This window comes from Trematomus bernacchii, unplaced genomic scaffold (genome assembly GCF_902827165.1).
Source record: "Trematomus bernacchii unplaced genomic scaffold, fTreBer1.1, whole genome shotgun sequence".
Lineage (NCBI taxonomy): Eukaryota > Metazoa > Chordata > Actinopteri > Perciformes > Nototheniidae > Trematomus > Trematomus bernacchii.
Genome location: NW_022987781.1, coordinates 283106 through 297500, shown reverse-complemented (window position 1 = coordinate 297500; position 14395 = coordinate 283106). Strand labels below are relative to the sequence as shown.

The 14395-nt window shown below is 43.5% G+C and overlaps 1 protein-coding gene across 1 annotated transcript in view; it reads right to left on the bottom strand.

Moving 5' to 3' along the window:
• Window positions 1–2679: 2679 nt before the first annotated feature.
• Window positions 2680–14395, bottom strand: part of LOC117497364 (interleukin-1 receptor accessory protein-like) — a 32510-nt gene continuing 20794 nt past the window's right edge. Inside the window, exons 3-5 of the mRNA XM_034149322.1 lie at window positions 7614–7809; window positions 5463–5544; window positions 2680–2874 (exon numbers count right to left, since the gene is read on the bottom strand). Of these exons, the coding sequence (XP_034005213.1) occupies window positions 2854–2874; window positions 5463–5544; window positions 7614–7809 (299 nt within the window). The 3' untranslated portion in view covers window positions 2680–2853. The remainder of the gene's footprint in view (window positions 2875–5462; window positions 5545–7613; window positions 7810–14395) is intronic.

Genomic DNA, 14395 nt, shown 5'->3' with positions numbered 1-14395 from the left:
TGTTACTGAATAAATATATGCTTCTAATTGACGTCTTACTGTGTCTACGTACACATTACATTAACAATACAGTTTATAATAATTGCTATTTGTGTTTATCCTTCAAGGCAGTCTGTTTTTACGGACTATTTAACAATTATTTGATGCATCATTGATCTACTCTGTGGAAGTTACATAAGGTCAGGTTTCTGCAGGATCCTCTCTCTTAGTTCCTTGAGATGGAGTCATGAGGCCGGTTAAGTTTTGGCAGGATCATTTTTACTAATTGACTTCGGAAAAACTGTTTAAATATATTATTGTGTTGATGTTGTTGTAATACTCGTTTGGGCCACTAGAGGCTGAAGTGCAGAAAGAAACCCTTTGTCTCTAAATAGGACTAGAAGCACTCTCAGTACTTCATTTGAAGGATATGCTGCTCTCTTGTAGTCTGGATTATAACTAAGTACTTTCTACATGAATATGTGTCCCCGGTGTTCCAGGGAACTCACCAAGTGTCAGAAAACACAACCCTCTCTATTTTCATATGTGCTATAGTGTCTCCAGCGGGTCGAGCGGTCTCGTGTGGACGGACACGTTTCTTGAGCCGATTCCGTGTGGACGGAAGACTTTCTTGAAATCGACTTCGGTTTCGACTTCGGTTTCGTCTCCGTGTGGGCGGGGCCTAAGATACTTTACAAAATGTGATTTTTGCATAAAAAGCACAATAGCTGATAAAATATGTTTGTTATAAATTAAACTAGCCGAAATGTTATACAAATAGTGTTTATTAAAATAACTAATTAGCCTGTTGAGAGATAATCAATGGGTATGCATCAACGTTTAGAAATATTCTAAATGATTTATGAATAATTTAGAGTTTCCAAAACATTTTAAAAAGGACATTTTGCTGATTTGGGGAGCTAGCGTTAGCGTTAGCCACAATCTGAAACTCTTTTTACTGCTTTATACGCGAGGAGAGGAGGAGCCACACTGAAGCTGAACACTACAACTCCCATGATGCAACGCTGCATGCTTCACTCACCCTGTTTGACCGTGAAGATCTGCTCCTTAGCCGGGTTCAAGATGGTCGGATGTTTGGGCAGACCGGGCGGATCTGAGAGAAACACATTATTAACCTTCTTCATTAGGTCTGTGGGATAAATACACACATGTAGTATAAATACACACATGTAGTATAAATACACACATGTGGGATAAATACACACATGTGGTGTAAATACACACATGTAGTGTAAATACACACATGTAGTATAAATACACACATGTAGTATAAATACACACATGTGGGATAAATACACACATGTGGTGTAAATACACACATGTAGTGTAAATACACACATGTAGTGTAGTATAAATATACACACATGTAGTATAAATACACACATGTAGTGTAGTATAAATATACACAAATGTAGTATAAATACACACATGTAGTGTAGTATAAATATACATGTAGTATAAACAAATAAGTAGTGGAGTAAAGTACTGATACCAGAAACATGTACTTAAGTACAATAACGAAGTATTTGTACTCCAACACTTCCTACTTGTGTACACATGTAGTATAAATACACACAGTATATATACAGTATATATGTAGTATAGGTGTCTCACAGACGGCGCTGAGGTTGATGCTGCGAGTGAAGTTGAGGGGTCTTCCTCTCCTCTGGTAGCTCACGGTGCAGAAGTACAGACCCTCGTAGGTCCCAATCATGATGTGGACCCTCAGGCTGACGCCCTTCACCTGCCGGTTACCCCCAACGAACGGGGGGCGCTTACATTTCTGACATCACAGAGACACAGGGTTTCAAAAACTGAGCTTTAAAAAGTCACCTATTATGCAAAATGTCTTCTCTACATCAACATGTGTCCCCTCTTCTTCATGTCTCTTCTTCATCAACATGTGTCCCCTCTTCTTCATGTCTCTTCTTCATCACCATGTGTCCCCTCTTCTTCATGTCTCTTCTTCATCACCATGTGTCCCCTCTTCTTCATGTCTCTTCTTCATCAACATGTGTCCCTCTTCTTCATGTCTCTTCTTCATCAACATGTGTCCCCTCTTCTTCATGTCTCTTCTTCATCAACATGTGTCCCCTCTTCTTCATGTCTCTTCTTCATCAACATGTGTCCCCTCTTCTTCATGTCTCTTTCTTCATCAACATGTGTCCCCTCTTCTTCATGTCTCTTCTACTCACATTGTGTCCCCTCTTCTTCATGTCTCTTCTACATCAACATGTGTCCCCTCTTCTTCATGTCTCTTCTTCATCAACATGTGTCCCCTCTTCTTCATGTCTCTTCTTCATCAACATGTGTCCCCTCTTCTTCATGTCTCTTCTTCATCACCATGTGTCCCCTCTTCTTCATGTCTCTTCTACATCAATGTGTCCCCTCTTCTTCATGTCTCTTCTTCATCAACATGTGTCCCCTCTTCTTCATGTCTCTTCTTCATCAACATGTGTCCCCTCTTCTTCATGTCTCTTCTACATCAACATGTGTCCCCTCTTCTTCATGTCTCTTCTACATCAACATTTGAGGCATATGATAGCTATGTGATTAACATGATGATTCAGCCTCTATGGAGATAGCATATGACAAGCATGCTCATTTCTGACGTGGAGCTAATCTGAAGTAAACATTGAATACTAGGTTTTATTATTTCCCTCACATTGTACCAGGTGACGGAGATTGTGTTGTGTCGGCCATCTTGCCGGCCTCCTTCAGGTCGGGGCAGTCCATGGTCCCTCCCCTCTGGAAGGGGATGACCTGCCGGGTCGATTCCCAGGCGACGGGGGGGCGCAGTCGTTGGCGCGGAGCACCTCGCTGGGCCGCAGGACGGAGAGACGCATCGCCATCTTACTGCACGACGTCTTGTTCCTGTGGAGAGACGGACAGTAACAATAACAGAAGCTGTGTTGCTGCTTTCTGGGGCTTTTATTTTGAAAAACAAGCATAAATCTGAGCTGAAAACATGAAAACATGGTCCATCCTTCCTTCCATAAAGTAACTATGGGCTTTTATTTTGAAAAACAAGCATAAATCCAAGCCTCCTGTAATGGTGCAGTTACTTTCTGAGGCTTTTATTTTGAAAAACAAGCCTAAACCGGAGATTTCAGTTACCACAATGTCAACTACTAGGTCTTTATTTTGAAAAACAAGCCTAAACCTGAGCTTTCTATTACCGCAGTCACTTTCTAGGGCTTTTATTTGGAAAAACAAGCCTCACCAGGCGAATTTGTAAGTAAACAGTTATCGTATGGGGCTTTTATTTTGAAGAACAAGTATGAACCTGAGTTGCTGTAATGAAGCAGTTACTTTCTAGGGCTTTTATTTTGAAAAACAAGCCTCACCAGGCGTTTTCTGTAAGTATACGTTAAAGTACGGGCCTCTTCAGTTACTCTATGGGGCTTTTATTTTGAAAACAAGCCTCAATCTGAGATACTAGTTAGAATAGAAAAGAAAAGTGATTTATTCTGAAAACACATCCCATCCTAAGCTTCCTGTGACGATAAAGTAACTCTGTGGGGCTTTTATTCTGAAAAACACATCCCATCCTAAGCTTCCTGTAAGGACATAGACACTCTATGGGGCTTTTATTCTGAAAAACATGTCCCTCCTAAGCTTCCTGTGAGGATAGAGTAACTCTGGGGGGCTTTTTTTGAAAAAATCACATCACCATGAGATACTAGTTACAATAAAGTGACTTTATTCTGAAAAACATGCCTCTTCTGGAACAGCCATGTGTTATTTATTCACTGCACAATAACAAAAAAACGACATTTCCTTTCTGTCTTTCAAAATAAAAGTCTCTCAGCGTTGTGTCGCTGTTGCTCCAGAATGAGGTCACAGTGGAGAGAAACGTTCCACGTGTTCAGTCATTTTACTCGTGAGAGCTGAGTGCGTCACACAGGAAACAGGAAGAGAGTTCTGACCGCACAGGAAGTGAAAGCAGAGCGCACTGGGCTGTGGAAATAAACCACGTCTGTGTCTCACTCACTAACTCTGAAACTAACACTAACTAAAACAGATACCTCATCAACATGTTTATATGAATAAATACAAATGTTTTATTTAATTAAATTAATTTAATGTTAATTTAATTTAACGATGGTTCTACTTTAATATATTTAATTTAATTAGTTTTACTTTATTTTATTTGTATTTCATTTTATTTACTTAACTTTCCTTAAAGGTCCCATGACTCACGGCCATTTCTACTGATCATAGTTCCATAGTTGAGGTCTACTAGAATACATGTACATTGTTCAATGTTCCAAAACTCACATTGGTTTCTCATACAGCATCTCTGTATAGTCTGTGTATTCACTCTCTGTCCTACACGCCTTGTTGGAGCTCCTGCCCCCCCTCCCTGTGAGCCCACTGTGCTCTGATTGGTCAGCTCGCCCACTCTGTTCTGATGAGTCCACCACCGTTACAGCAGAACATCAGTGATTATGTTTTACAATGGCGTTTGTTAGCAACCAGGAAATGACACCAGTAATGACAAACAGATGGGAATGCTGCGTGGGGTCTGGGGGCCGTGTTGGGGGGTTGGGGGGCTCGCTGCTCCGCCCTCTGAGGCTCGAGGAGCGGACAGTGTGAGCTGGGTTACTGCTGTCGTTCCTGGTTGCTGCGTGGGGTCTGAGCTCCTGCTGAGTGAGTGTGTGCGTGGAGCTCAGGCTGAGTGAGTGTGTGTGTGGAGCTCAGGCTGAGTGAGTGTGTGTGTGGAGCTCAGGCTGAGTGAGTGTGTGTGTGGAGCTCAGGCCGAGTGAGTGTGTGTGTGGAGCTCAGGCTGAGTGAGTGTGTGTGTGGAGCTTAGGCCGAGTGAGTGTGTGTGTGGAGCTCAGGCCGAGTGTGTGTGTGTGGAGCTTAGGCTGAGTGAGTGTGTGTGTGGAGCTTAGGCCGAGTGAGTGTGTGTGTGGAGCTCAGGCTGAGTGAGTGTGTGTGTGGAGCTCAGGCTGAGTGAGTGTGTGTGGAGCTCAGGCCGAGTGAGTGTGTGTGTGGAGCTCAGGCCGAGTGAGTGTGTGTGTGGAGCTTAGGCTGAGTGAGTATGTGTGTGGAGCTCAGGCTGAGTGAGTGTGTGTGTGGAGCTTAGGCTGAGTGAGTGTGTGTGTGGAGCTTAGGCTGAGTGAGTGTGTGTGTGGAGCTTAGGCCGAGTGAGTGTGTGTGTGGAGCTCAGGCTGAGTGAGTATGTGTGTGGAGCTAGGCTGAGTGAGTGTGTGTGTGGAGCTCAGGCTGAGTGAGTGTGTGTGTGGAGCTCAGGCTGAGTGAGTATGTGTGTGGAGCTCAGGCTGAGTGAGTGTGTGTGTGGAGCTTAGGCTGAGTGAGTGTGTGTGTGGAGCTTAGGCTGAGTGAGTATGTGCGTGGTGTGTGGAAAAGCATGACATGGGCCCTTTAATTGTTTCTTCATGAGTTTCTCACCTGCTAATGACAGTGATAATTAAAGGTGTGATGATGTCTCTCACCTCAGCATGCAGATGTAGAGTCCGGTGTCGGCGCGCGCTCGGCTGGAGCCACAGTCTGACTCCGTCTCTGCTGATTCTGGAGCTGCACAAACACACCAGAACCAGAACTGATGTTAGCTGCTGACGCTAACGAGCCTCCATGCATCCTGTCTGACGGGAAATCATTACAACACTCGCTCAATGAGTCTCAATCACTCTGTTAGAATCCATGCTGACGCTCGACAGGCTGAAGGAGGAGAAAGAAAGGTTTAATGTACCTACTGTGGACCAAGGCTGGGAAACATATCATTATAATTAATACTGTGATATGAGATTAGATATATACTGAGGAATTGTATAATAAGTGTCATGTAATCCTACATTGGTCTCTGTACCTTCCTGAGTAACTGTGGGGTTTTTCACAGTTATAAAACACGTCTGGCCTGGACCATCAGAGGGTGATCAGACTGGACCATCAGAGGTGATCAGACTGGACCATCAGAGGGTGGTCAGCCTGGACCATCAGAGGGTGATCAGACTGGACCATCAGAGGGTGATCAGACTGGACCATCAGAGGGTGATCAGACTGGACCATCAGAGGGTGATCAGACTGGACCATCAGAGGGTGATCAGACTGGACCATCAGAGGGTGATCAGACTGGACCATCAGAGGGTGATCAGACTGGACCATCAGAGGGTGATCAGACTGGACCATCAGAGGGTGATCAGACTGGACCATCAGAGGGTGATCAGACTGGACCATCAGAGGGTGATCAGCCTGGACCATCAGAGGGTGATCAGACTGGACCATCAGAGGGTGATCAGACTGGACCATCAAGGGTGATCAGACTGGACCATCAGAGGGTGATCAGACTGGACCATCAGAGGGTGATCAGACTGGACCATCAGAGGGTGATCAGACTGGACCATCAGAGGGTGGTCAGACTGGACCATCAGAGGGTGATCAGACTGGACCATCAGAGGGTGATCAGACTGGACCATCAGAGGGTGATCAGACTGGACCATCAGAGGGTGATCAGACTGGACCATCAGAGGGTGATCAGACTGGACCATCAGAGGGTGATCAGACTGGACCATCAGAGGGTGATCAGACTGGACCATCAGAGGGTGATCAGCCTGGACCATCAGAGGGTGATCAGACTGGACCATCAGAGGGTGATCAGACTGGACCATCAGAGGGTGATCAGACTGGACCATCAGAGGGTGATCAGACTGGACCATCAGAGGGTGATCAGACTGGACCATCAGAGGGTGATCAGACTGGACCATCAGAGGGTGGTCAGACTGGACCATCAGAGGGTGATCAGACTGGACCATCAGAGGGTGATCAGACTGGACCATCAGAGGGTGATCAGACTGGACCATCAGAGGGATCAGACTGGACCATCAGAGGGTGATCAGACTGGACCATCAGAGGGTGATCAGACTGGACCATCAGAGGGTGATCAGACTGGACCATCAGAGGGTGATCAGACTGGACCATCAGAGGGTGATCAGACTGGACCATCAGAGGATGATCACTGGACCATCAGAGGGTGTGTCAGACTGGACCATCAAGGGTGATCAGACTGGACCATCAGAGGGTGATCAGATGGATGGAGTCTACCATTAGGTAGATTGTAATAAGATCAAATAAATAAGATGTACTTTAATAATCCTCATTTTGGGAAATGTTTTTGTTGTTGAACTGGGAGCTCTCCATGCTGCCTTCAGGGACCAACAGAAATACTACATGATGTTAAAGGTGGGGTATGTAATTCACTTCAGATACACTTTTTGTTATATTCCATGGAATGCTCTTAACATCCCGATAGCAATGAATATCTGAAGTGCTTTGACAATGAATACATTAATAAATATCATCTGTGGAAGCAGTAGTACTGTAAAAAGCACGACCAATCATCTGAGCCGGCCCGGCTAAAATAACTGGATGGCCTACCTGCCTGTCAGCCTTCCATCTGTGCACAAACTTATCTCGTGCCCTCATTGGTCATGTGCGCGTTCGTGTGTGTTGGAGGAGGGGCTCTGTAAGGAAGTGGCAGATTTGTTCCGGCTGTGTATTTTCAAATTCTAGCGCACTGGAGCCGGTTTCTCAAACTTACCTACCCCACCTTTAATACTGAAGGTACCTAATGATATATCTGTGTGTACCTGTAGGGGAGGGGCTGCTCCAGGTCGTGGCCCTCCGGCAGACGGTACCAGAACAGGTTGTGTCCGGTGCTCTGAGTGGAGGTGTAGTTGTAGACGGAGGGGTGAGAGAAGAGAGGGCAGGACAGCCAGCCCACCTCCCCCTCCAGCACAGAGACCCCCTGATCACTGGACTCCCCCCAGTCGAAGCACATGGGCTCTGAAGGAGACAAACATCAGCCATCACCATCATTATAACACTGGCTGCTATATAACATGTGCAATATTATTATTATTAATAATGTTTTATGATAACGTGCAATTACGTTCTTTTGCACGACTAAATAATGTTAATATTTACATTGATTTGCCACTACCTCCCCCCCTCTGATATCAGAGCGTCTGACTGAGTCTCTTTGCTTCACAGTATCTCCGTGGTCAGAGCGGTTCGTTATCTGATGAGTATCTGAAGGGGAGACTCAGCGTCTCAGCGTCTCTCCTCTGGACCCCGTTGTAATGAAGTTATTCTCTAACGTTATAATGTGGTTACGATGGATGGAGGAGCGTCTCTCTCTCTCTGCTGATTGAAGGACTTTATGAGCGCATCAAACAGAGCTTAGTGGCTCTGCCGTTAAATGGCTTGTTACAGGAAGACATTATTACACTGCCATCCATTAAAGGAGTGGAGCGTTAAAACACTGAGACCCCCCCCGCTGCATCCTGTAATCAGAGGCTCTCTCTGAGATTAAAACGCTGCTGATCATCCACTTATTCTTAGGAACGCTGTGCAGCTGATACGGAGACAGCAGCGAGATGACAGACGATGCTTTTGGGCTGAGAACACATTTCTGAGTCCTAAAATATGTCTTCAATCGAGGCTGAGGGAGCATCTGAAACCCAGACACTGATATCAGATTGTAAGAGGATATTGCTGTGAATGACAGAGCTTCAATCGTCTCAAGTCATTATTCAAATCGGGTTTTTAAACTAACAGAAACAAAAGAAGAGCTTGTACCTCAAATGTACCTTGAGAGGCAGTGAGCTATTTAGATAGCACATGTTGGGGATACTTTAAGGCCCCGTCCACACGGAGACGATTTCAGTTCTGCTACAGTTCTTTATCGTATAGACGGTTCGTCCACACGAAGCCGAAACGGATTAAGTAGTGTGAACTCTAAATACATACATAAATACTAACTTCAATATTTTGAGTTCCTGCAACATTTTCTTAGTTTTTGAGTTCATTTTCTTGATATTCCTTTATTGACATAGGAACGAAATGTAATGTTTACACTGTTTTCACTGTACTATTGTTTATCAGAATAGATCAGAATTAAGATATGAAAACCTTTGACATGTCTGTTATCTGTAATAAGTAACTCTCTCAACTCTTCACCGTGTTTTGGTAGCATCTGCTGAGGATCATGGGTAATGTAGTTTAAACAACCTTCCAACATGTGGGTAGAGAAGCCAAACGCCTCAAACTGATGACTGCATTAAATAACTGCAAACGCTCCCATCAAGAGACACGAGGGACTTTGATGACAATCGATCATCAGAATTAGTGCAGACTCATTATCTGCTGATTGACTTCATCGAATATAAAGCTTTCAGCACGGAGTCAGTCTGCAGATCCATCAGATCAGAGACTCATCGGGTCCTCAAACGCCTCGTTTACAATGCATGAGTCAGACGTGATGATAATGACTGATGACTCTTTAAAGTGGAGACACTACATACTGATATACACCTGAACATCAGCAGGAGAGGACTCTTTAAAGTAGAGACACTACATACTGATATACACCTGAACATCAGCAGGAGAGGACTCTTTAAAGTAGAGACACTACATACTGATATACACCTGAACATCAGCAGGAGAGGACTCTTTAAAGTAGAGACACTACATACTGATATACACCTGAACATCAGCAGGAGAGGACTCTTTAAAGTGGAGACACTACATACTGATATGAACCTGAACATCAGCAGGAGAGGACTCTTTAAAGTAGAGACACTACATACTGATATACACCTGAACATCAGCAGGAGAGGACTCTTTAAAGTAGAGACACTACATACTGATATACACCTGAACATCAGCAGGAGAGGACTCTTTAAAGTAGAGACACTACATACTGATATACACCTGAACATCAGCAGGAGAGGACTCTTTAAAGTAGAGACACTACATACTGATATACACCTGAACATCAGCAGGAGAGGACTCTTTAAAGTAGAGACACTACATACTGATATACACCTGAACATCAGCAGAGAGGACTCTTTAAAGTGGAGACACTACATACTGATATGAACCTGAACATCAGCAGGAGAGGACTCTTTAAAGTAGAGACACTACATACTGATATACACCTGAACATCAGCAGGAGAGGACTCTTTAAAGTAGAGACACTACATACTGATATACACCTGAACATCAGCAGGAGAGGACTCTTTAAAGTAGAGACACTACATACTGATATACACCTGAACATCAACAGGAGAGGACTCTTTAAAGTAGAGACACTACATACTGATATACACCTGAACATCAGCAGGAGAGAACTCTTTAAAGTAGAGACACTACATACTGATATACACCTGAACATCAGCAGGAGAGGACTCTTTAAAGTAGAGACACTACATACTGATATACACCTGAACATCAGCAGGAGAGGACTCTTTAAAGTAGAGACACTACATACTGATATACACCTGAACATCAGCAGGAGAGGACTCTTTAAAGTGGAGACACTACATACTGATATGAACCTGAACATCAGCAGGAGAGGACTCTTTAAAGTAGAGACACTACATACTGATATACACCTGAACATCAGCAGGAGAGGACTCTTTAAAGTAGAGACACTACATACTGATATACACCTGAACATCAGCAGGAGAGGACTCTTTAAAGGAGAGACACTACATACTGATATACACCTGAACATCAGCAGGAGAGGACTCTTTAAAGTAGAGACACTACATACTGATATACACCTGAACATCAGCAGGAGAGGACTCTTTAAAGTAGAGACACTACATACTGATATACACCTGAACATCAGCAGGAGAGGACTCTTTAAAGTAGAGACACTACATACTGATATGCACCTGAACATCAGCAGGAGAGGACTCTTTAAGTAGAGACAAACTACATACTGAATATACACCTGAACATCAGCAAGAGAGGACTCTTTAAAAGTAGAGACACTACATACTGATATACACCTGACCATCAGAGCAGGAGAGGACTCTTTAAAGTAGAGACACTACATACTGATGATGCACCTGAACATCAGCAGGAGAGGACTCTTTAAAGTAGAGACACTACAAACTGATATACACCTGAAGATCAGCAAGATAGGAATCTTTAAAGTAGAGACACTACATACTGATATACACCTGAACATCAGCAGGAGAGGACTCTTTAAAGTAGAGACACTACATACTGATATACACCTGAACATCAGCAGGAGAGGACTCTTTAAAGTAGAGACACTACATACTGATATACACCTGAACATCAGCAGGAGAGGACTCTTTAAAGTAGAGACACTACATACTGATATACACCTGAACATCAGCAGGAGAGGACTCTTTAAAGTAGAGACACTACATACTGATATACATACACCTGAACATCAGCAGGAGAGGACTCTTTAAAGTAGAGACACTACATACTGATATACACCTGAACATCAGCAGGAGAGGACTCTTTAAAGTAGAGACACTACATACGATATACACCTGAACATCAGCAGGAGAGGACTCTTTAAAGTAGAGACACTACATACTGATATACACCTGAACATCAGCATGAGAGGACTCTTTAAAGTAAGAGACACTACATACTGATATACCACCTGGACATCAGCAGGAGAGGACTCTTTAAAAAGCAGAGACCACTACATACTGATATACACCTGATCATCAGCAGGAGAGGACTCTTAAAGTAGAGACACTACATACTGATATACACCTGAACATCAGCAGGAGAGGACTCTTTAAAAGTAGAGACCACTACATACTGATATCCACCTAACATCAACAGGAGAGGACTCTTTAAAGTAGAGACACACATACTGATATACACTCTGAAAATCAGCAGGAGAGGACTCTTTAAAGCAGAGACTCTACATACTGATATACACTGAACATCAGCAGGAGAGGACTCTTTAAAGTAGAGACACTCACATACTGATATAACACCTGAACTCAGCAGGAGAGGACTCTTTAAAGTAGAGACACTACCTACTGATATACACCTGAACATCAAGCAGGCGAGGACTCTTTAAAGTAGAGACACTACATCCTGATATCCACCTGAACATCAGCAGGACAGGACTCTTTAAAGTAGAGACACTACATACTGATATACACCTGAACATCAGCAGGAGAGGACTCTTTAAAGTAGAGGACAACTACATACAGGAGAAGTATGAAAGTATGAAACATTTACAAACAATAAATTCAATAATTTAGATTTATTTTTGGGATATTTTTCAGAATAAATCACATAGTGGCACATTATCTTTAGTATTAAATACATTGTTAAATATTAACATTTAATGATATATTTTTTAGTTTTTTAGCTTAAAGTCCATGTATTGCTGGGAACCTGAGCGTCCAGGTGAAAACGCCTCAAACTACATTTATTTTTTTTCATGACAAACAGAATGAAGGAAGTCCCAATAATCCAGATCCTGTCACAACGCGGGCGAACCCTCCAGGGAAACCCTACAGACGTCTAAATTAATCTAATTAAAGTGGACTTCCGTTAAGTCACTTTCTCCCTCATCATCTTCACCCTCATCTTCATCAGCGTTGCCTCCCAGATCTAATAACTCTTCCTCCTCACAACGTTCCTTCGTTTCAGTGTTTGGTTTTCCTTTCTCAAAGCAGCTATCTCTCCATCTTTCCCTCGACACATCGGTCCTATCAGTTCTTCCAGTTCCCCCGTTTTCCTTTCTCAAGGCGTCCATCTCTGCTTCCTTCTCCTCCAGACAACCCTGAGTCTGTAGTTTCACCTTCAGGTTCTCCCTCATCAAAGCCACCACCTCTCCCTCTTTCTCCTCCGTAAAACTCTTGTTCAGTTGTTGGAGCTCCTGGTTGGTCTTTAGTAAAGCAGCCATCTCTGCATCCTTCTCCTCAACACAAGGTTTCTTCACTCGTCTGAGATCCTGGTTCTCCTTCCTCAAGGCGGCCATCTCTCGTTTGGCCTTCTCCTGTGGCTTGAGGAGTTTTCCATATTTCCATTTCAGGACTCCATAGTCTACTCTCAAGAACCCTCAGCTCATATTCCATGGCTCTCGTTTTCACATCGTCACTAATCCCCCCCGTCTGGCAGGGTCCTGTTCTGCATCCTGTCTGTGATGGACTCCTGGAAGTAGCAGCTGTTGAGCTACAGAGGCTAAATGTGATGGACTTTAACACAGGCCACTGACTCCTTTAAGAAAGACCTAAAAACCTTTAACTTAAACTTGTGCTTCTTTCTCTTTTTTTTATATTACGCCCCTTGTAGCACTTTGGGATTACTTGTAGCAAAAGAAAGGTGCTTTACAAATAAAATGTATTATTATTATTATGAACTCCACAGAAACCCCAAAATGCTGTTCACTTGTGAAGATTATCTGACTAAACAAGACGTGCAAATATACCCTAAAGTTCGCTCACCACAAAACCTGTTTCTGCAAGATCGACCAACACATTCCTTTGATGATGGAACTCTTAGACAACCTTGATGAGGATGATGATGTCATAGATTCCTTTGATGATGTCATACAGAACTCTTAGACAACCTTGATGAGGATGATGATGTCATAGATTCCTTTGATGATGTCATCCAAACTCTTAGACAACCTTGATGAGGATGATGATGTCATAGATTCCTTTGATGATGTCATACAGAACTCTTAGACAAACCTTGATGAGGATGATGATGATGATGTCATAGATTCCTTTGATGATGTCATCCAGAACTTAACTCTTTAAGTTAACTCCACAGAAAATCCCCAAAGTGGTGTTCACTCACTTGTGAACATGATCTCGTTAAACAGAACTCCGGTTGGTATAGGCTACCTGCAAGCTGAGATCAAAGCTAAGATACCTGTCTATTCAACTCGTAACCCAGGTAGGTCTCCATGACAACAGAGCTCTGATGACATCACCAATGGAATCTATGACATCATCATCATCAAGGTTATCCAAGTGTTGCGTATGACATCGTCAAAGGAATGTTTTTGGCCGATCTTTGCAGAAACAGGTTTTGTGGCGAGCGAACATTAGGGATATTTGCACGTCTTGTTTAGTCAGATAATCTTCACAAGTGAACACCACTTTGAGGATTTTTGTGGAGTAAATTCACCCTGCAAGACATTTAACTCCAACCATTAAGTTTAGCCACCGTTAGCTAACCAGCAGCTCTTTAGAGAAGTTCCATCAGGACACAGAAAGCAGACAGGATGCAGGATCAGGCCTGTCAGACGGGAGGAGTTGGCCACAGCGTGAAAATGAAAGTCCTGGAATATGATACGAGAGTCTTGAGAGTAGCCGGTGAGGTCCTGAATCTGAAACGTGGAAAACTCCTCAAGCCGAACGAGAAGGCCGAACGAGAGATGGCCGCCTTGAGAAAAGAGAACCAGGATCTCAAAGAACTCAAAGAATGTTGTTTGAGGAGAAGGATGCAGAGATAGCTGCTTTACTAAAGACCAACCAGGAGCTCAAAGAACTGAAGGAGCGGTTGGTTGAGGAGAAAGAGGGAGAGGTGGCCGATTTGAGAAAGGAGAACCAGGAACTCCATC